General features: G+C 57.7%; 1 protein-coding gene across 1 annotated transcript in view; it reads right to left on the bottom strand.

Moving 5' to 3' along the window:
• HS6ST1 (heparan sulfate 6-O-sulfotransferase 1) overlaps nucleotides 1–13,427 on the bottom strand; it is a 42,620-nt gene extending 29,193 nt beyond the window's left edge. Inside the window, exon 1 of the mRNA XM_046019011.1 lies at nucleotides 12,609–13,427. Within this exon, the coding sequence (XP_045874967.1) occupies nucleotides 12,609–13,135 (527 nt within the window). The 5' untranslated portion in view covers nucleotides 13,136–13,427. The remainder of the gene's footprint in view (nucleotides 1–12,608) is intronic.
• Between the last annotated feature and the right edge of the window lie 4,151 nt (nucleotides 13,428–17,578).

Genomic DNA, 17,578 nt, shown 5'->3' on the forward strand with positions numbered 1-17,578 from the left:
GCCTTGAGCTTCCTCTTTGCTGCCTGTGAGATGAACCAGGCTATGGATGACCTCTGACCCCCCCCCCCCGCAGGAGGCTGGGTGTATTCCTGTGACTGTCTGGCCTCAGAAAGTGGCTGCACCGTATGGAGAGGACCGGAGCCCATCCTGGACCACCTCTCCCTCTCTGAGGGCTGGCTCTACAATGACGACTGCTAAGCAACTGCAGCCATGGGTGTGGCTACGGCCCAGATGGGCCTCTAGGACATCTGAGTTCAAGTCCCGAGTCCGCTACCTAAGCCACGTGACCTTTGGCAAGTTCCCTGGACTCTCTGAGCCTCTGCTTCCGCCTCTGTAACGGGAGAATAGTGGAGCCGCCTCCCAGCGACCTGGACAGTGCCTGCCCCTCCACCCACGGGTGCCTGCAGGCCAGTGCCGAGTCCCCAGCAGGGTGAGTGGGGGTCCAGGGTGCTTCCAAATTAAGCCAGAGCAAGGTGTCAAAGGACCGTAACTTGGAGAAAACCCACATCTGGCCTGGCAGATGGACAGCAGAAACATCACCCAAAGGAATCCAGGCCCTCATGTTGCCCCTGTTAACTGGAGGGAGCAGACAGTGCAAGCCATGCGGTGTGTCCATTGCCATGACCCCTGGGACCTCCTGCATCTGGGCTGCCTGTCAGATCCAGCTGGGCAGCCCTGGCAGGGAAAGATGGGGACCACGACTGATGTTGGTGTCCCTTTCAAGACTGCACAGACGAGGGCTCAGGAAAAACCTGCTGAAGAAATTAAAACAACTCACAAGGCTCCAAGCACAAAGCCCAGGCTGGCTAAGCCTGGGATTTCCTGTTACCTCAGCAGGCAACAGCTGCTGGCCCACAAGGGTCAGGCTTCTGCGTCAGCCGGCTGTGTGGCCTGGCCAGGGCTCAGAGCTGAGGCAGGCTGGGGGAGGCCACACATGTCTGCAGGCCACCACCCCTAGCCTCTCTGGTCACCCACTGATCCTCCCGGGGAGGGTTTCCTCTAGAAATGACCCGGAAGAGCTCACATGATGAATGGACAGGGCACTGTTCTGCAGGAGACTGGCGGGGCTGCAGAGCCACTCCCAACCTGGCCACCGCATTTGTGGCATACTGGAAGGGCCATGAAATCAACCCTGTCTGCAGCCCTAGGACCAGACTTCCATGCCCAGCATCATCACAGGCTGCCTCTGGCTTGGCGGGCAGATGGACACAGTACCAGAGATGGCAGCGCCCAGGCCGGGGAGCATGCACAGAATGGGGGGTGGTGAGAGGGTTGACAGGATCCTGCTCAACCTTGCCCCGCCAAGCAAGGCCTATCTCCCCAGCCAGGTAGGGTTGTCTATGGGGAGTCCCTGCCACAAGCAGAACCACTCTGTGGTTCAGACTGGACCTCATGGACAGCGCCTGTCTTCCAGACAGACATGGCGGTGTGTGAGGGAGCCCAAGGCACTGGCTGCTGGGCTCTGCTTCTCAAGTCTTCTATGCATCTGACAGGCAAATTGAGGGCTCCATAAGGTCAAATAGGGCCCATAAGGCAGAAAAACGTATCAGGGCACCAGGGCCTCTAAGCAAAGCTCTCATATTCTGGGAGTCTGCTGGCCTGGTGTGCATTTTGTGCCTCTGGGTGAAGCCCTGCCTGATACCCACTGGGTTCCCCTTCTACTCAACTGCTCAAGGACAGGGGTCTGCTCCTGCTCTGAACAACCCCATATCAATCTTACCACCTTCCTTTTATCCACTTGGCTAAAACCTGACTACCTTTATTGATAAAAACGGTGTTTCTGCCGGGCACAACTTCCCCTTACGGGACTGGGCTTCCCGACAGCTTGCATCGAATGGGTTAAAGGAGGACTTGGGAGGCCCTGAACTTCCAGGGTTCAGATGGTGGGCCGACGAGCAGCCTTCTGTCTGGACTTGTATGAGTAGAGCAAGCTGCCCAGACCTGCTTGCCCGCCTGCCTTCTGGCCATGAGGGAACAAAGGAGAGGTGAAAGGGGCCTGTGTCTGGAGCTGTGGTCACTCCTCTTTGGGACGAGGGGCCCTGGAGGGCTGCAGGGAGCTGGGCAGGAAGGAGGGCTGAGGCAAGGGTTTGAAGCTGGGCAGGTGAGGCCTTGGCTCTGCGTGCTGGGCAGGAGCCGTGTGCTCCGCAGTGGCTCACCTACTACTTGGCATTGTGTCCGCCTGGGCAAGGCTCTCCTTATAGGGGACATTAGAAACCTCCAAATTCCCCTGGGAGACCATCTGCTCTGCCCTTCCTCTGTTCCACCTGCCCTTGATCCCCATGATACCATCTTGGGCTCCCGGGAAAGCCCATCCTTGACACAGCCCTGTTACCTTTCACCACGGCAGGCAGTGTGCTGGCTTGAACCCTGTGCCCAGGAGATGCCTGGCTCCCCCTTTGCACGTGGGGACCCTGGGGAGGGGGTAACAGGAAGCCCTGGAGCCAGAGGCCTGTGTGCAAATCCCATCTCTGCCAAGTGACAAATTATTCAGGCTCTCTGAGCCATGGTTTCCTCAACTGTGAAGTGCGGCCCCTGAGAATGAGGCATAAGCAAGCACAGCCTGGCAACGAGTGAGCGTGTCTGATCAGTACAGTCACTCTTTGCTCCTCGCCTGCGCCCTGCAGGTGAGGACACCCGCTTGTCCTGCTCCCCAGCCAGCACAGCACACACACGACGTAAGAAGAGTGCACGTGGCACAGCAACCCCACTGCACACAAGCCCCCCTCTGTTAGCTGCAGTCTAGCTGGAGGACCTCTGTCTGTGGCTGCGAATTCTCCCCCATAGGGAACGGGAACCAGAACTTCAGAGAGAATGACACCCAGCCTCACTGTTCCAACACGACACCCCCATCCTGCCTCTTGCTGCTGGGATGCAAACGCCAAACTCGATGTCTGCTGGTCCTCTTTTCCCAAGGACACCAATGCTCCAGAAGAGTAAATATTTACACGTGAGGCTCTCAAGCTCATAACTCGGCGGGGAGATGCTCACCCGCTGCCCACATTCGTTCATGAGCCCTGTGGCGGCAGGAGCTAATTCTCAGATGGACAGAGATGCATGGGCCACTCCTCCCAGGCCAGCTGGGGATGTGGTCTAGAAGCAAATGCTTCACCTATGGGGCTGGGGCCATGCGGGGCTTAGGGCAGTTGGGGTACATTCTAAGGCCTGGGGATGACAAGAGGAGGGTGCAGGAACCTCGTCCACAGAGGAGGACCGTGCAGGGACTGCCCTGGGTGTGACTGTAGCAGACAGGGACAGGCACCAGAGTGGAGGCCAAGGCAGTGGTGTCTGGCTCCTGAGCTAGGTCTCACTCTGGGGAAGCCCTGCCTTGGTTTTCACTGGGTGGGAAGGAGGCTCTTGCAACTTCAGAGCAGTGGGTTCCAGGCTCTGGTTCTGACTGTAGGAATCTTTCCCCAATCCAATCTCAAAGGGACCCCAACAACCAGGATCTATGGGTGTGAGATGAGAGGCAGGAGGACCCCGTACTTGTTTGGCTTTCTGGGCTAGGCTCCTGCAGTGGCTGCCCTGGGTGCTGCTGAGGGCTTCCAAGGAAGGCCCTCAGGGTATCCCTACTGTAGGAAGGATGGCTGATTAATCAGCCATCTGTCCATCTTCTCAGTCTTCCAGGCCTCTGGCTGAGCTCCAATGACAGGGGGTCCCACAGGGGTTCCAAGGTCAGCAGGTACACTCCCCTCCATCCCCTGCATGTGTACTCGGTGCCATGGGCTGGAGGGCAGAGGCCTGGCTGGCTTGCCTGGTCCACACCAGCACAGGCATCAGTAAACCAAATGCTCACAGTGACTTGCAGTATGGAAGGACAGTGGGGAGGACTTCTGGCAAGCACAGAACCCACAGAACTTCGTACTAGGAGACCCTTCAGGGCAGAAAACAGCCCAGAGACACAAACAGGTAAGTGGTGGCAACCTTGTAATAGGATGCTTGTCTTACTAGCACAGGGACAGGTGCTAAGACCACGGCGGTCCATCTCACAGCTGCTGGCCTGGCAAAGATGACAATGTCTTTTGTCAGGCCACATGGTGGGGGCACATCAGGCACAGTGTGGGGGACAGACCTCGGGCACGGCGTCACGGACCACCTGCCCTCTGGCCCACTCCCAGGGACACGCGAGGAGGGGTGGCCAGGCCTGGCTACTGCCACCTGGTCTGTGAAACACTCTTGGAACAAAGCACGGGAAAAAAAGAGATGTGTCTAGACAAACTTGATGTTAAATCCAGCAGTCGATGAATTAAATATGCATGTCATGGACCAACATGGATAAATCTCAACAACAAGGCTGAGTGAAGAAAGCAAGCTGCACAAGGTCAAGTACAGTCTGATGCAGGTTCTGAAAGGTGCGTAAACAGTGCCAGGTGCTGTTTAAGGGATGCGTGTCTGCAGGAAAACATACAAAAGGTGCTGACAACCACGAGACACAGACAGGGCGAGGGGGGCAATGGGGCAGAGGAGAGCCACAGTAGGCTGCCTTGGCGCCCCTGTTTTGAACCCTCAGCCTGCAGGGAGGACAGAGGGTCTGGCGCCCCAGGTCACAGCCACCACCAAGTGAAGACATGAGCCTGCCAACATCACACCCGTCAGCGCCTGCTGGAAGGAGAGCACAGCCCGAGGGCTTGCTTGATACCCAGGGAGGAAGCTCAGCAAAGCCCTTGAGGGGAAGGAACAGGGTGGGTCCCCAGTGCCACAGCCTGGGGTGAACAGGAAAGCCCCAGGGCTGAAGCACGGCATGTCTCGCATCTCAGGTTGCCATGGTGGAAAGCCAGTGATGCTTGGTGGATGTCCGACATGATGGGACCCTAGCTAGCTACCTAGACTCGAGTGCTGTAAGGAAGGTCTGGTTTGTCTGACGCCTCCTGCCCAGAGAGGCAAGGGCAACAAGGTTCAGAGAGTTCCAGGCATACCTGGGTCCCAGGCTGGCGCGACTCAAGGGTTCAGACGTTCAGGTGTCCACCCTGGTGCATCAAAGCAGACCCTTCAGAGACCCAGGGTCCCCTGCTCCTGCCTGGCCACTGACCCCCTTCAACTCCACAGCTTTATAGACAATTAACTGCAGGGTTTTAATCTCTCTAGTTACCATCTTTCTAGACAATTATTGATTTGCTGTGACCCCCCCCCCCCATTTGGGCGTTTTAAACGTTCCTCGTGTAAACACACGGAGGCAGCTGCGCTGCTCACATACGGCCCTCGGAGCCCGGCCAGGTGCACAGCTGTTGGGGGCCGCCTCTCGCTGAAGCCCCCGCCCCGCCACCACAGCCAGCCTCACGCTGGGCTGTGGCAAGCCACTGACAGCCACCTTCACTCGAGGGCCTGGGCCCCACTCCTGGCCATGACTTGGATCGCAGAATTCTAGACAGTTAGAGAGGGGCTCCTTTAAGACCCAAACATAAGCTGGGGCTGGAAGGACTATGCAGTCACAGAGATCATGGACAACAAGTCACTGGTTCCTCTGGAGAATTAAATGACAAACTCCATATCCCCATTTTTGAGATGGGGAAACAGGCTGCCGAGGGGGCTCCCCTCTCCTCCTCTGGTTCCTTGTGGAGGCCCCGAATTGCTGCCTGGACCCTGTGGAAGGAACCCAAAGTGAGTCCCACCTGTCTCCATCCTCACTGGGGCCTCAGAGCCCCGTCTACACAGAGAGGACCCATGAGCTTCTGTGGAACTTGGGATGTTAGTCCCCACAGGCAGCCCTGGTGAAAAGAGGCCCCAGAATGGTTGGCTAAGTGAATGAAGGACCAGCAGCTGGGGTGGGGGTGGGGCCTGAGAGCAGTCCAGGCGCTCTGGAGGAAGCCTCCAGAGAGGTGGAAGCAGACAGCGCTGCAGGGAAGGGCTGCTGGCTGGCCTGTGGGGCTGTGCTGCCCAAGCAGAGCTCCTAGCACCCAGAGCTGGCCAGAGCCTGGTCAGGGGCTGCGGGTGGCTGTGGGAGAGAAGGGCTGCCCCAGCTGGTTTCTGCTCCCCCACCAAGGAAAACAGGCCCCAGGCCCCAGGCCCAGGCTGGGGCAGCATGTATGTGGTCTTCAGTGGCTGGGCAGCCTATGCCCACCATCCTCCCAGCCGATCCTGATGTCCTCTAACAGGTGTCCATGGCGGGCAGCCTGGGATCAACATGCTAACTATCCGGTGTGTGGCTACGTACATGCCACACTTCCAGAATAACCAGTCCTGCAAGCTAGGGACTTAGGACACCGCCACATCAGGAACCTCGTGCGGAAACAGAAATTGGACCACAGGTCCCACAGCCCGAAAGTGATGGGCCTATATTCAGGGGTGTCCTGGACATCAGCACCTGGGTCTCTGTCTGAATCTTTGTAGCTGGGATAGCATCTCACCCCAGGGGCCCTGGTAACCCGAACAGAGAGCAAAAACTTAACAGGAAGAAAAAGAGCCAGTGGAGTTCTAGAAGAGGCAAGAACAAGAGTCTGGAGAGACAGAAACCTGCCTGCAAACACATCTCATCTCTGACTGCTGGCAAGTGAGGCCGACGTATAGGCCTCAAAGAAAAGGAGAGCAGGGTTGCCAATAAGAAGAGTCCACGTGGTTATAAATAATTGCTGAGGAGAAGTACTTAGAAACCACCTTCTCAGGAGAGAGCCCGAGCGCCCTGCCCGTTTCTCAAACCCTCCACAGATCAGCTGAATTATGTGCTGGCAGGAATCACACAACCCCTCCACCAGGGCCAGGTGGCGGGCTGATGGCTGCAGGCCCTCAGGACCCCTGGGGACAAGCGGATCACATGGGAGGGCAGCGGGGGGCACTGGCCAGGCTGTGAGGGAGGCCCCTGTGCACTGCCCCAGACGGCTGCCAGCAGCACAGCCGTGCTACCCTGCCAGAGCCAGGGGGATGGTGCCTGATTCTTGTCTCACTGCTACTCGGGCGAAGGTCGCCAGATGTTTTCCAGTAAAGCGACGACACAGGTCTGCGTGTGAAATTGCCCGTGTCTGCCCAGGGTCTTGGAAGCTGCATGTGCTGAACCTGGCTGGTCTGCCCGAACGGTTGGCTATTGTTCCCACCCACAGACAGTCTTCCCGCCTGGGCATGGGGGGCCGGTGCAGCAGAGGGCTGGTGGGACAAGCAGGCTTCGGGACAGACATATCAATGTCAGCTCCTGGCTCTGCAGGCTGAGGGACTCTCAAGTTACCCACCTTTTCGGGGCCTAGACTTCCTTAGGTGGGAAACTGGGACAATCGTCAAATGCCTGCATTGCTGGGGTGGTGAGGCCAAATGAGATGACCCATCCCAAGTACCCACTGAATGCGTGGGGGACAAGAGCCAGCCTCCTTTCTGCACCCTGGCCTCCCCAGATTTGGGTCCCCATAGCCCAGCACCCCTCTCCTTCAGCCCCAAATAGCAGAGCCCAAAAGCGGATATCCGTGAGCAGATCAGCAGGTGTGTGGGGTGACCGGGCATGGCTCCTTCCAAATCCCCTGAGGTTTAGACCACCTCTAAGGGTCCATGCACCAAGCAAGACTTCTGGATAAAAACCACAGAGAGACACATTTTGCCAATTTAAGAAAGTAAACTCTTTTCAAACCCACAACACTGTTCAACCCCAAACGGGCACCCAAATACCAAATGTGGCAACATGGTAAGGCGCAGACTTTCCAAAAGCAACTTCACACTCAACACTGACAGTATTTGAACCTTCAGACCTTTCAACTCAGAAATCCCTCTCCTACGAACTTACAAAGGAAATCAGAGCTACGGAAAACATTTACACACGAGGACACTCACTCCAGCATTACTTACAGGAGCCAGAAATGGGAAATCTGCACGTTCAACAACACAGCAGAACTAACAAGGCACCCAGAGGGGGGTCGTCTGCAGCTACTAAAATATTAAGTTTTTAATAAGAAGAAACAACATTTATGGGAAATTTACATTATGGTTTCAATTATAGTAAAAAAAAAAGTACGTGTGAGGAATACAGTTTTCTTTTCTCTTTTATGTTTTCCTCCCAATTATCACATAATTATTACAACAACAACAACAACAACAAAAGAATGAGATGTGAAAGAAAAAGACTCAGAGTCGCTTAAGGATGACAAAGCCAGGCCTCCGCTGACCGCCTGCCACTCCCCAAGTACAGCAGCTGAATCCCTCACACTGCCGACTGAGAAATAAAGAAAAAGACAAGGGGCCTCACAGACCCCAGGGGTAGGAGCTGGGCCCCCTGGGAAAGGCTCTCTGACCTGGGAGCAGACAGTCTGCAGATCAGAGCTAGCCCACTACAGCACAGTGGTCCAGCCCACTCTGCACGGCTCCAGGTTTTAGAAGTGAGGGGCCTAGAAGGACAGGAAGCCCAGTCTTGCAAGTCCTCAGTGCTTTAAAGAAAACATGAGTTACACAGATAACCTCACAAGCCAGAGCACCATTTAACATAATCGTCAGTAAGCTATTTGAAAGTTTGCCTTCTCATGCATTTGCCTAAAATGAAGATGTGTTTTGTTTTGGCTATGAATGAAAATCTAATTCTGAACACTTTGACCTCACATTCCCCTCATCTCCGTGCAAGGCTTCCCTGGATGATTCCGGCCATGGTGACACCCAACCAGGTCTCTTAAGTGGCTGGGCCCCATTCATGGGTTCTAGTCATGGGCTCTAAGTAACATGTGCCCCAGTGTAGGCAAAGGCAGGCCTTATCCCTTGATCACGTATGAGAGAGTAACTGTGAAGGCAAGTTGGAAATTGTTGAGTGCCACAGAAAGAACTGTTACAAAAATGCCCGAATCTTAAGTCTGCCCAACCTGGCTGAGCCCACCTAGGGGCCCCTGAGGCCCTCTGGGACCAGTGCTGCACTCAAGGCTGACTCTAAATATCATTCACGAGAGGACTCAAGGAGGGGCACAGCTCCTGGAGAGGGTGTGGGGCCAGGAAGAGAACATTCTAGTTGGTGCCAACACGTGGGCAGTACCCACTCAGCATCCGGCCAGTGCCAGATGCTGTGGACATGCCAGGATGGCCAAGGGCATCGAAGGCAACAGGATGCTGCCAGGGAAGTCTTCCTGGAGGAAGGGGAAGCAGAGCCGAGGCTGAAGGGTAGGGAGAAGCCAGCAGAGGAGTGGGAGGAGAGGACAGTATGCTGGGGCAGAAGGTAGCAAAGGCTGAGCTGAGGGTACTGGCAGATTTCTGGAACTCAGAGGAACTCAGCATCGTGGAGGGTACGTGGCCAGAAATGAGGCTGGGCGCTGAGAAGGTACAAGCCATCAATTCTAGGGCTCCCACACAGCCGTACCACAGATGCTGGGAACCCACCAGGGGCTCCTGGGGGGCCCTGCTGTAGAGAGGGTCTGGCTAAGCCCAACACCCCATGGAAGTGGCCTGGAAGCCATACTGGGGACTCAAATGCTCCTGGTGGCTCCAGAGGAAGCCTACACAATTTCAGGAATTTCCAGGGCCACCCAGGCCAGACCTCAACTGTGTCTCCTCTTCTGTCCCCTTTAGGCAGATGAGGAGAGGAAGGAGAGACATTCTGGCCGTTAGGAGAACCATTCTGACTCTATGAAATGACACAGAGCGTGGGGTGCAGAGACACTAGCCGAAGTGGTCCTTGACAACAGCTGGCCAGCCATTGCCAGCTGCCTCTGGGCAGCCTCGCTACTGCAAAGTCAGTCCTTCTTGGAGGCCTTTCAAGGACACTGGCTGATGTGAGCAGGTGTGGCAGCCCTCAGTGGACACAGGCCATGTAACAGGGACCTGCTGATGCGTTGCTCACACACCTTTCTCTCTCTCCAACCTAGGAAGTACTAACCACTGCTAGAAGTTGCAAACTGTATTCCAGGAAGGTACATCTCCCCACCTTGAAGTTCATCACCATAGCACCTGCCCAGCTAGAACCCCCAAGGCTGATGCTGTGTGATGGGGAGGTTCTAGAACCATGGAAAGCCCCACTCCACTGAGTCACAAGGCCTGCCTCTCGTAGGCCCCCCAGTACCACAGACACTAGCACCAGGAGTTGGGAGAAGCTTGGTGCAGTTTCTAGAAGCACTCCTCATGGCAGGGGAGCATTCATTCATGCTCTGTGACATGCCTGGCCCTGAGGACCAGGGAGGAAGGAAAGGTCCTCACCCTAAGCCCAGACCCCCAGGGACCTGTCAGAGTGGCTCTCAGAGCCAGGCCCATCCTCTCCTCAGTCACCCAGCCAAGTGGTCACTCCAGCACTCACAGGGCCGTGAGGGAGAACAAGCCATAGTCTTCCGGGAGGAGGGCGAGGGTGACATTTGGGGCTCCCGAAACCAGGCATCCCATGGAATCTCGGCACTGACAATACTTGTCCAGAGTGGTGCGGGGTCCCTGGGACAGGTGGGAGAACTGTATCCCTACCTTCAAAAGCACCCTGGTCCAGTCCCAGACTACAGGTGAACCTTAGTCAGATGGGCTTACAAACACACAAAGCCAAGATGACTCTGCCTGTCAGGGAAGCTCATCAAAAAAGCAATCTACCTAGCCTCTGGAACAGATATGAAGGGGGTGGGGGAGAACAGCACAGATGAAGCTCTGTCCCCTGCCTCATGGCGCAGGAGAGGGAGGGCCTTTTGAGGACCCTGGAAACCCTGCGTCCACCTGGCCTGCATGCTGCTGAGCTCAGCAATGTCCAGGCGTAGGGGCTGGCAGCCCACCATAGCAAGAGGCATCCGGCTGACTAGGCAGGCATTTTCTATTCTTGCTACACACGCCCACCCTGAGGAGCGGGTGCTGGGCCTCCCTCGTGTGGCACAGGGGGGCCCTGTCTGTTGCACTTGGTCTCCCGACTCTTCTCTGAAAGGGTGGCTGGGCTCTTGCTCTGGTGGACACACTCCAGAAAAGGAAGGTCAGGGACGCTTCATTCTGGTGGCACAAAGGGAAACAGCCTCAGGAGGTAGGCCGCAGAAAAAGTGTCCTGGTCTTGGCAGCCCCCTGAACAAATTCCGCACACTGTTCCCTCTGGGATTCTCCCAGGCTAATTCCCTCTGGCAGACAGGATGGTACTTAACTCCCATCCCCACTCCTGCAGGCAGGGAGGTGCCCCCCTGGGCCTGTTTGGGTTGGTCAGTGCCCAGTTCTGGGGGGCTACAGTCTTGGTGGGCCAGCAGCGGCAAACCCCAGACCCTGGCTCAGTACAGCACAGAGTGGCTGACCACGGGGAAAGGTGGGAGGTGGGCGCTACAATAGGAAAATGCACTCATGCAGAGTAGACCAAATGCTGAACAGGAAGCAAGACTTTAGAGGCCTTGGGATGGTAGATCTGTTACCAGTGGAGAATTAAGAGACCTGGAAATACCACCTCACAGACTCGGAGCTGCCACCTGGGGGCGGGGGTGGGGCAGCCAAGAGAAAGTAAGATGACCTCTGACCCTAGCTCCAGCGCTCTAATTTCCTGGCAGGATGGGAGGCCACAGACGACTGAAGAACTGAGCAGGACAGCAACGCCATGGACCACGCTTAACTGTGGACTGGCCAGATCCTCAACCTTTATCCCCCAAACACACCAGAGACCCTGCCCGTCTCGACCCAGAAGAGTGCCAACACACACACCTACTCGGTTCACAGAAGCTCCCCCACCCCCGGCCTGTCTGTAAGTGCAGACAGACAGAGAAGATAAACAAAAGACAGGCAAGAAGTCCTCATTCCTGGCCCTTCCCAGCCCAGATGTCACGGGGAGAAGGCCCCAAAGCACCAATATGAATAGGAATAAAGAGTCCAAATTTTCAGCTCTGGAAACCCTGCCTGCCCTTTGAGGTTGTGGTTACAAAGTGCTTCCCAGGAGAGCTGCCCCCCCCCAGGTCAGCCTGGAACTCCAACCTCCACAGAAATGGGGGACAGCCAAGGAAAGTGATTGAATAGGTACCCCTGACCAACTCAGCTCCCCCAATCTAGCAGTCGGTCTGCTTTTGCTCCTCTTTCAGAGAGCTTGCAACCGGTTCTGGCCCAACTGGTGAGGGCAGGCAGCACTGCCTCCTCCCTGCCCCCAGCCCCAAGTCACACTCAGGCCTTTGTTCTACCTGCACACACCGGCAGGCAGAGCCCACCCCTTTCCCTGTCAGCTCTGCTTCAGCCCTCTCCAGGCAGGATGGGGGCGGGGGGCGGCTCACAGGTGCAGGGGGAGAGGCACTTCACTTCGCTCACTTCCGCTCTGGGGTGCGTGAGCGGCCAAGGTAAGCGAACATTCCAGGTGGGCTACACACGCAAAGAACCCACTTTCCCGCAGGACGACACCAGGCCAGCCGGGCCCACAGCTGGGGCGGGCCGGATTTTACATTGGCCCATGGGACAAGGCAAGTGACAGCCCCAGGATAATGGGCTGTGATCTGAGGGAAGCTCAGGCACTGCACAACCTGAGGGGCGAGGGTGGTGGAGGAGAGAAGTTGAAAGGGGAGGAGGTGGAAAGGGTGAAAATAGAGGGCAGGGTGACAACGGGCCGCAGCAGACGAACTGAAAGCTCCGGGCGCCCGGCAGGTCGGGAGGCGGTCCACAGAGGCTGCGCCGCGTGGGGGCCCCAAGACAACAGGAGACGAGGGCAGGGAGGGCAAGGAAGGTAGAGCGGGCCCAGGGCAGCCCAGCGGGGGCACGGTTCCCGGGCAGCCGCCGCCAGCTGGGACCCCGTCGCTCCGGGCGCTCACCTGGGCGTGCGCAACGCGGCGGGGTCGCGACGGTCCAGCACGCCGGGCACGCAGTTGGTGAGCTCGGTCCAGTCGGCGTGCAGCCCGCAGCTCCAACCCGTAGAGAAGCGGGAGAAGAGCCAGGTCTCGCGGCGGTTGGGCCGGTAGCAGGTGCACTTCTTCTGGCCGGGCCGGCAGTCGCAGGGCACCTCGAGGCGCACGTTCTGCACGAGGTGGCGGCCGAAGGTGGTGCCACCGGTCTTCTGGATGTGCAGGAAGACGATCACATCGTCGCCCTTCATGTCGAACCGCAGCGAGCGCTCCAGCTCGCGCACCGGGAAGTAGTACTTCTTCTCGTAGTGCGGGTCGGGTGTGGGGAAGAGATCCAGGTCGTCGGGCGGCGCGCGGCCGCCGGGCGCGCCCAGGCTCAACCCCGGGCCCGCGTACTGGTACAGGATGAGCATGAAGCACGCTGAGCCCGCCACCACCAGCACGAACTTGCTGGCGCGCTCAACCATGGTCCTGCCGCCGGCGCGCCGCCGCCGCATGTGTCACCATCGCCGGCGGCCCGGGCGCGGGGCGCGGGGCCTGGGAGGGCGGGGGGCGCGGGCGCAGCTGCCTTCGCCGCCGCCGCCGCCCGCGCTCCGGCCCGGCCCGGTTACTCGGCGCCCAGGCCTCCCGCAGCGGCACGGGCCGCGGCCCTGCGCGGCGCCATGGCTGCTCTCCGCCCGGCCCCGGCTCCGGCTCCCCGGGCCCGACCCCGGGCTGGGCTCCGGCTCCGCTCCGGCCCCGCTCCGGCCCCGGCCCGCGCCCCCTGCGGCCCGGTGCCGGCCACTCTGCTCCGCGCCGCGCCGAGAACGCTCTGCGCCGCCCCGCGCGCCGCCGCGTCTCCGCAGTCCGCCGCCGCCCCGCCCCGGCCCGCCCCCGCCCCGCCCCCGCGGCGCCTCTTGCCGTTGTCGCCCGCGCCGATCCTCGGCTCCGCCCCCTGGAGCTCGCGGGGCCTCAGGCGGGTGCTGGGCGCTGGGATCCGGGTCTGTGGCCGTGGCCGGAACGCTCCGAGGCGGGCCGCCGCCGACTGGGAACTGTTTTCTGTCCGAGAGTCGCGGGGAGCGACTAGGGAACTAGGGAACAAGGGTGCGGGCGGCCCTTCTGGGCTAGAGAGGGGCGCACAGCAACTGGCGCCCCTGGCACCTGGGTCCGCCTCCCCCCGCAAGTCCCAGCTGCGGGTGGAATACCCCTTTCCGCGCTTCTCCGGAGGAAAGCCACTGACCTTGCACTCTGGGAGCTCTGAAGCTCCAAATGCGAAAGGACCGGGCTGCGATTGGTGGGACCTGGGGGCAGCGGGGCCCGGGCGACGGGAAGAGAAGAGAGGGCTGGGGGCGCAGAGCCCGGGGCGCGCGCCGGCCCTCGGTATGCCCCTGCCCATGGCTTTGGGACAATGACCCGGAGCTCCCCTTGGAGAGATAATGAGGTGTCCCGAAGAGGTCTTCGGCCCAGCTACAGGCAGTCTTCTTCTTTGAAAGGAATTTCAGCTAGTGTGCTTTTTTTTCTCTCCACGTTTATTATAAACCTAATGAAAAAAGTTATAAAGAGTTGAGCCAGTATTTCAAATTGTGAACGTCCACAAAAATTTTTCCAATTTGGTCTTTGGGAGGTCAGTCAGAGGGTCTGGCCGCCCTGGGCCTGTGCCTGTTTTCACTGGCGCCCTCGTGGGTGCCTCGGGCATCCTGGCCCTGTCGTGCACTGCGTGCTTACGCCTTCCAGCTTGGGCCAGGTGCCCAGCTCCTCAGCAGAAGGCCCCCCACCTGGCCTCTGGGTTTTGGGTAGGCCACATCCCGAAGTCAGGGCCCTGGCCCTTGACTGTATTGGAGGCTGTGGCACCTTCATGGAGAGGTGAAATGACCTGCCAGAACAGCACCTGGGATGGGTTCAAATGCTCCCACCATCGCCTGTAAGGGGCTCCCTGGTTTCCTTCTGTGAGGGTCCTGAGAGCATGCCTGGGTGGGAGGTGGGAGGGGAGGGTTGATACCCGCTTCTTGTGTCAAGGATACCTCAATAAACTAAAAAAACACGTCAGAAAGTCCTCTTCGAAACCCAGAGAACTGGAAACACAACAATTAACACCCCAAAAACCGACTAAGAGGGGATCATTTAGTTTTCAAATGGGGCTGAAGGAACATCGGCTCTGGACAGGCCTGTGCAGCACCCTGAACACAATACAGAGTGACCTGGAGCTGCGGGGGGTGACGTGGGGAGTCCAGGTGTGACTCCAGGCCCCAAAGCCCCTGCCCACACTGAAGCTGCTTTAAAACTGACCCTGGCCGGGAGAGGTTGGGGGGCATTTTGGCCTGGCTTCCCCAGCAATGATTCACTTTTTCGAGGAGTGGGGGCTGGCCCAGTGTTATGCCTGGAGGTGCCGGCCTCTGCCTGCAGTTACTTGATGCTTTTTTTTTTTTTTTTTTTTTTGGTCTCAGGCCTGGGGAGTTTCCTTTCATGGGCCTGAAGGCAGCAGCCCAGACATGGAGGGCAGGACCACCCTGGATCAAACCATTAGGCAGCCTTACCCAGACGACAGTCTTCTATCAAGTAGTAAATCATAATTGAGGATGCTCTTTATCCAGAACTACTGAGTACTAGGCACTCAATCCCATTGGCAAGCCTGTGGAGTAGACTATAATACCCATTTCACAGAATAGAAAACTGAGGTTCAGGGATGCCTGGGTGGCTCAGTTGGTTAAACGGCTGCCTTCGGCTCAGGTCATGATCCCAGCGTCCTGGGATCAAGCCCCACATCGGGCTCCGTGCTCGGCGGGGAGCCTGCTTCTCTCTCTGTCTCTGCCTGCCACTCTGTCTGCCTGTGCTCACTCTCTCTCTCTCTCTCTGACAAATAAATAAATAAATATTAAAAAAAAAAAAAAAGAAAACTGAGGTTCAGAGGGGTAAACAGAAGGTCACATGGCTGACCGGTAGTGACCAGTCACCATCTTTCTCCAGGTTCTACCTCTGCTTGACCCACAACAGCAGGGTGGATAAAGCTTGAGCAAAAGCCTCCCCATGGTCACACTCATCCCTTGAGGCCTGGGTATCTGGGCCCAGCATGGAGGCCACAGGGTGGGCCAAACTCCTCTCACTCTTATGATTGTCAAAATTCTGATCCTGGGCTGTCTGGCTTCAGAGTCCAGCCCCTATTCACCCCTGTACTCCTCTCAGCTCCCCCAGACCAGATGCCAAGTCTGATTGAGGGCAGTGAGAGGCCACTCCTCAGCTCCCAGTGACTGTCTGCTGCCAGATAGGGATGTGGGTGCAGAGTGTTCAAGAGAGAGCTGAAGTTTTATTGAAAGGCCACTGAACCCATCTGTGCTTGGCCCAGGGTCCCATCTTGTGACCGTCTCAGTGTCCCAATGGGGAAACTGAGGCCCAGGTGCTTCCATCAGGGAAGCTGTTTAACCCAGCTTTGTACTTTGCCAGGACAGTTGATAGGAAACCACCTATTTAGGCAGGAAAGTTTTTATTCCTAGAATTCTCTTAGGAGGAAGAAAGTTCTAGTTGCGTCCAGGATTTTACTCAGTTTTCCCCTTTGATTTCAGTGCTGCATGGGCACTGTGAGACCCCAAGCCTGTAGATGATTTTCTCAGATCTCAGAGTCAAGTCAGATGAGCCACTGATCCTAAAAGTCAGTCAACATTTGGGAACAGAATGGAATGCAGACACTGTCTGGCTAACCCTTGCCGACTGGGGGCTTTCTCAACCTTCTGTGTGTGTTGTTGAGGACTCCGTGTCATCCCAGACAAATTGGCGGAAACACACACATTAAAAGGGAGTGTGGATTCAAGTGAGGTCCCAGCACAGCCGGGACTTCAGTAGGTCCTCTTCCCTTCCTGTCTGCATTCTCTCACTGTTTGACCAGTGGGTAGCCAAGGTTTCTTTCCCACCCTCCTAAGATTGCATGTGAGTATACGAAGAATAATTGTTTGCTGGAGGCAGCGCCCAGCCCTGAATATTTTCAGAGTTCAGGAAAAAGCAATTGCAGCTCTTCTGCTCTGTTCTCTGAATATCCGCTTCGTTCTCTGAATATCCGCTTCATAAATTCTTTAATGCATGATCTCTGACTTAACGTTGAAGAAAAGGGAAAGAACACGGCTCGTGGTAGGATGTGATGATCAAATAAAAACAAGTCCTTGTACCTCTGCTCCGGGAAAGTGTAAGGCGCGATACGATTTCGGCTTTGGTAATGAAATTTCTTTTGAATGTAAAATAGCCTCGGAACCGAAACGCAAGCTTTCCCTCCGTGCGCGCCACGCGCCACGCACCCTTACAATCTGAGAACCAGGAGATCAACCCTCAACGCTCCCCCTCCCCGGGGCGTGCAATCCTGTGGAAGGGCGCGCGGGGGCAGCACGGCGGCCCGGGACGGCCCTGCGCCCGGCGGCTGACACGGCCAGGCTGGGGGATTTTCCACACTGGATTCCCTCGTTCTCTTCCGTCCGGTCGCCCATTGTTGTTTCCGAAGGGGTGGAGGAGGGCAACCGCGCTTGTCCTCAGAGCCTCCTCCGGGGATGGCTCCGATTCCCACGGCGGGGCGGGGAGAGGGGTTTTGTTTAGGGACAAACTTTTAAAGGGGACTTTGGATCGCGGCGGACCGTGTCGCCTGCTATTAGACACGCCCGAGGGCCCGGCTGTGGGGCCGCTCGCGGCCTGCGCCGACCCCGGTGGCCGACTCGGGGGGATCTGGGGGCGGGCGGGCGTCAGGGCTCTGAGCCAGGCGACTCGTGGCCGCTCTGGGTCACCTTGGGCGCCGTTCTCTGTGGAAGCCCATTTTCCTGGGGTGTCCACGCTGGCCCTTGTGCCTCCTGCCCTGGTCTCCTGGAGAGCCCGACACCTGTCCAAGGTCTCGTGCAGGAGCCCCTCCTTCTCGCGGCGGACCTGGCCTATGGCGAGCTGCCCGTCCTCCCGTAGGACTGCCGGCTGGCGCCCCGGGCTCTGAGGTGCCC

This window comes from Meles meles, chromosome 9 (genome assembly GCF_922984935.1).
Source record: "Meles meles chromosome 9, mMelMel3.1 paternal haplotype, whole genome shotgun sequence".
Taxonomy (NCBI): Eukaryota; Metazoa; Chordata; class Mammalia; order Carnivora; family Mustelidae; genus Meles; species Meles meles.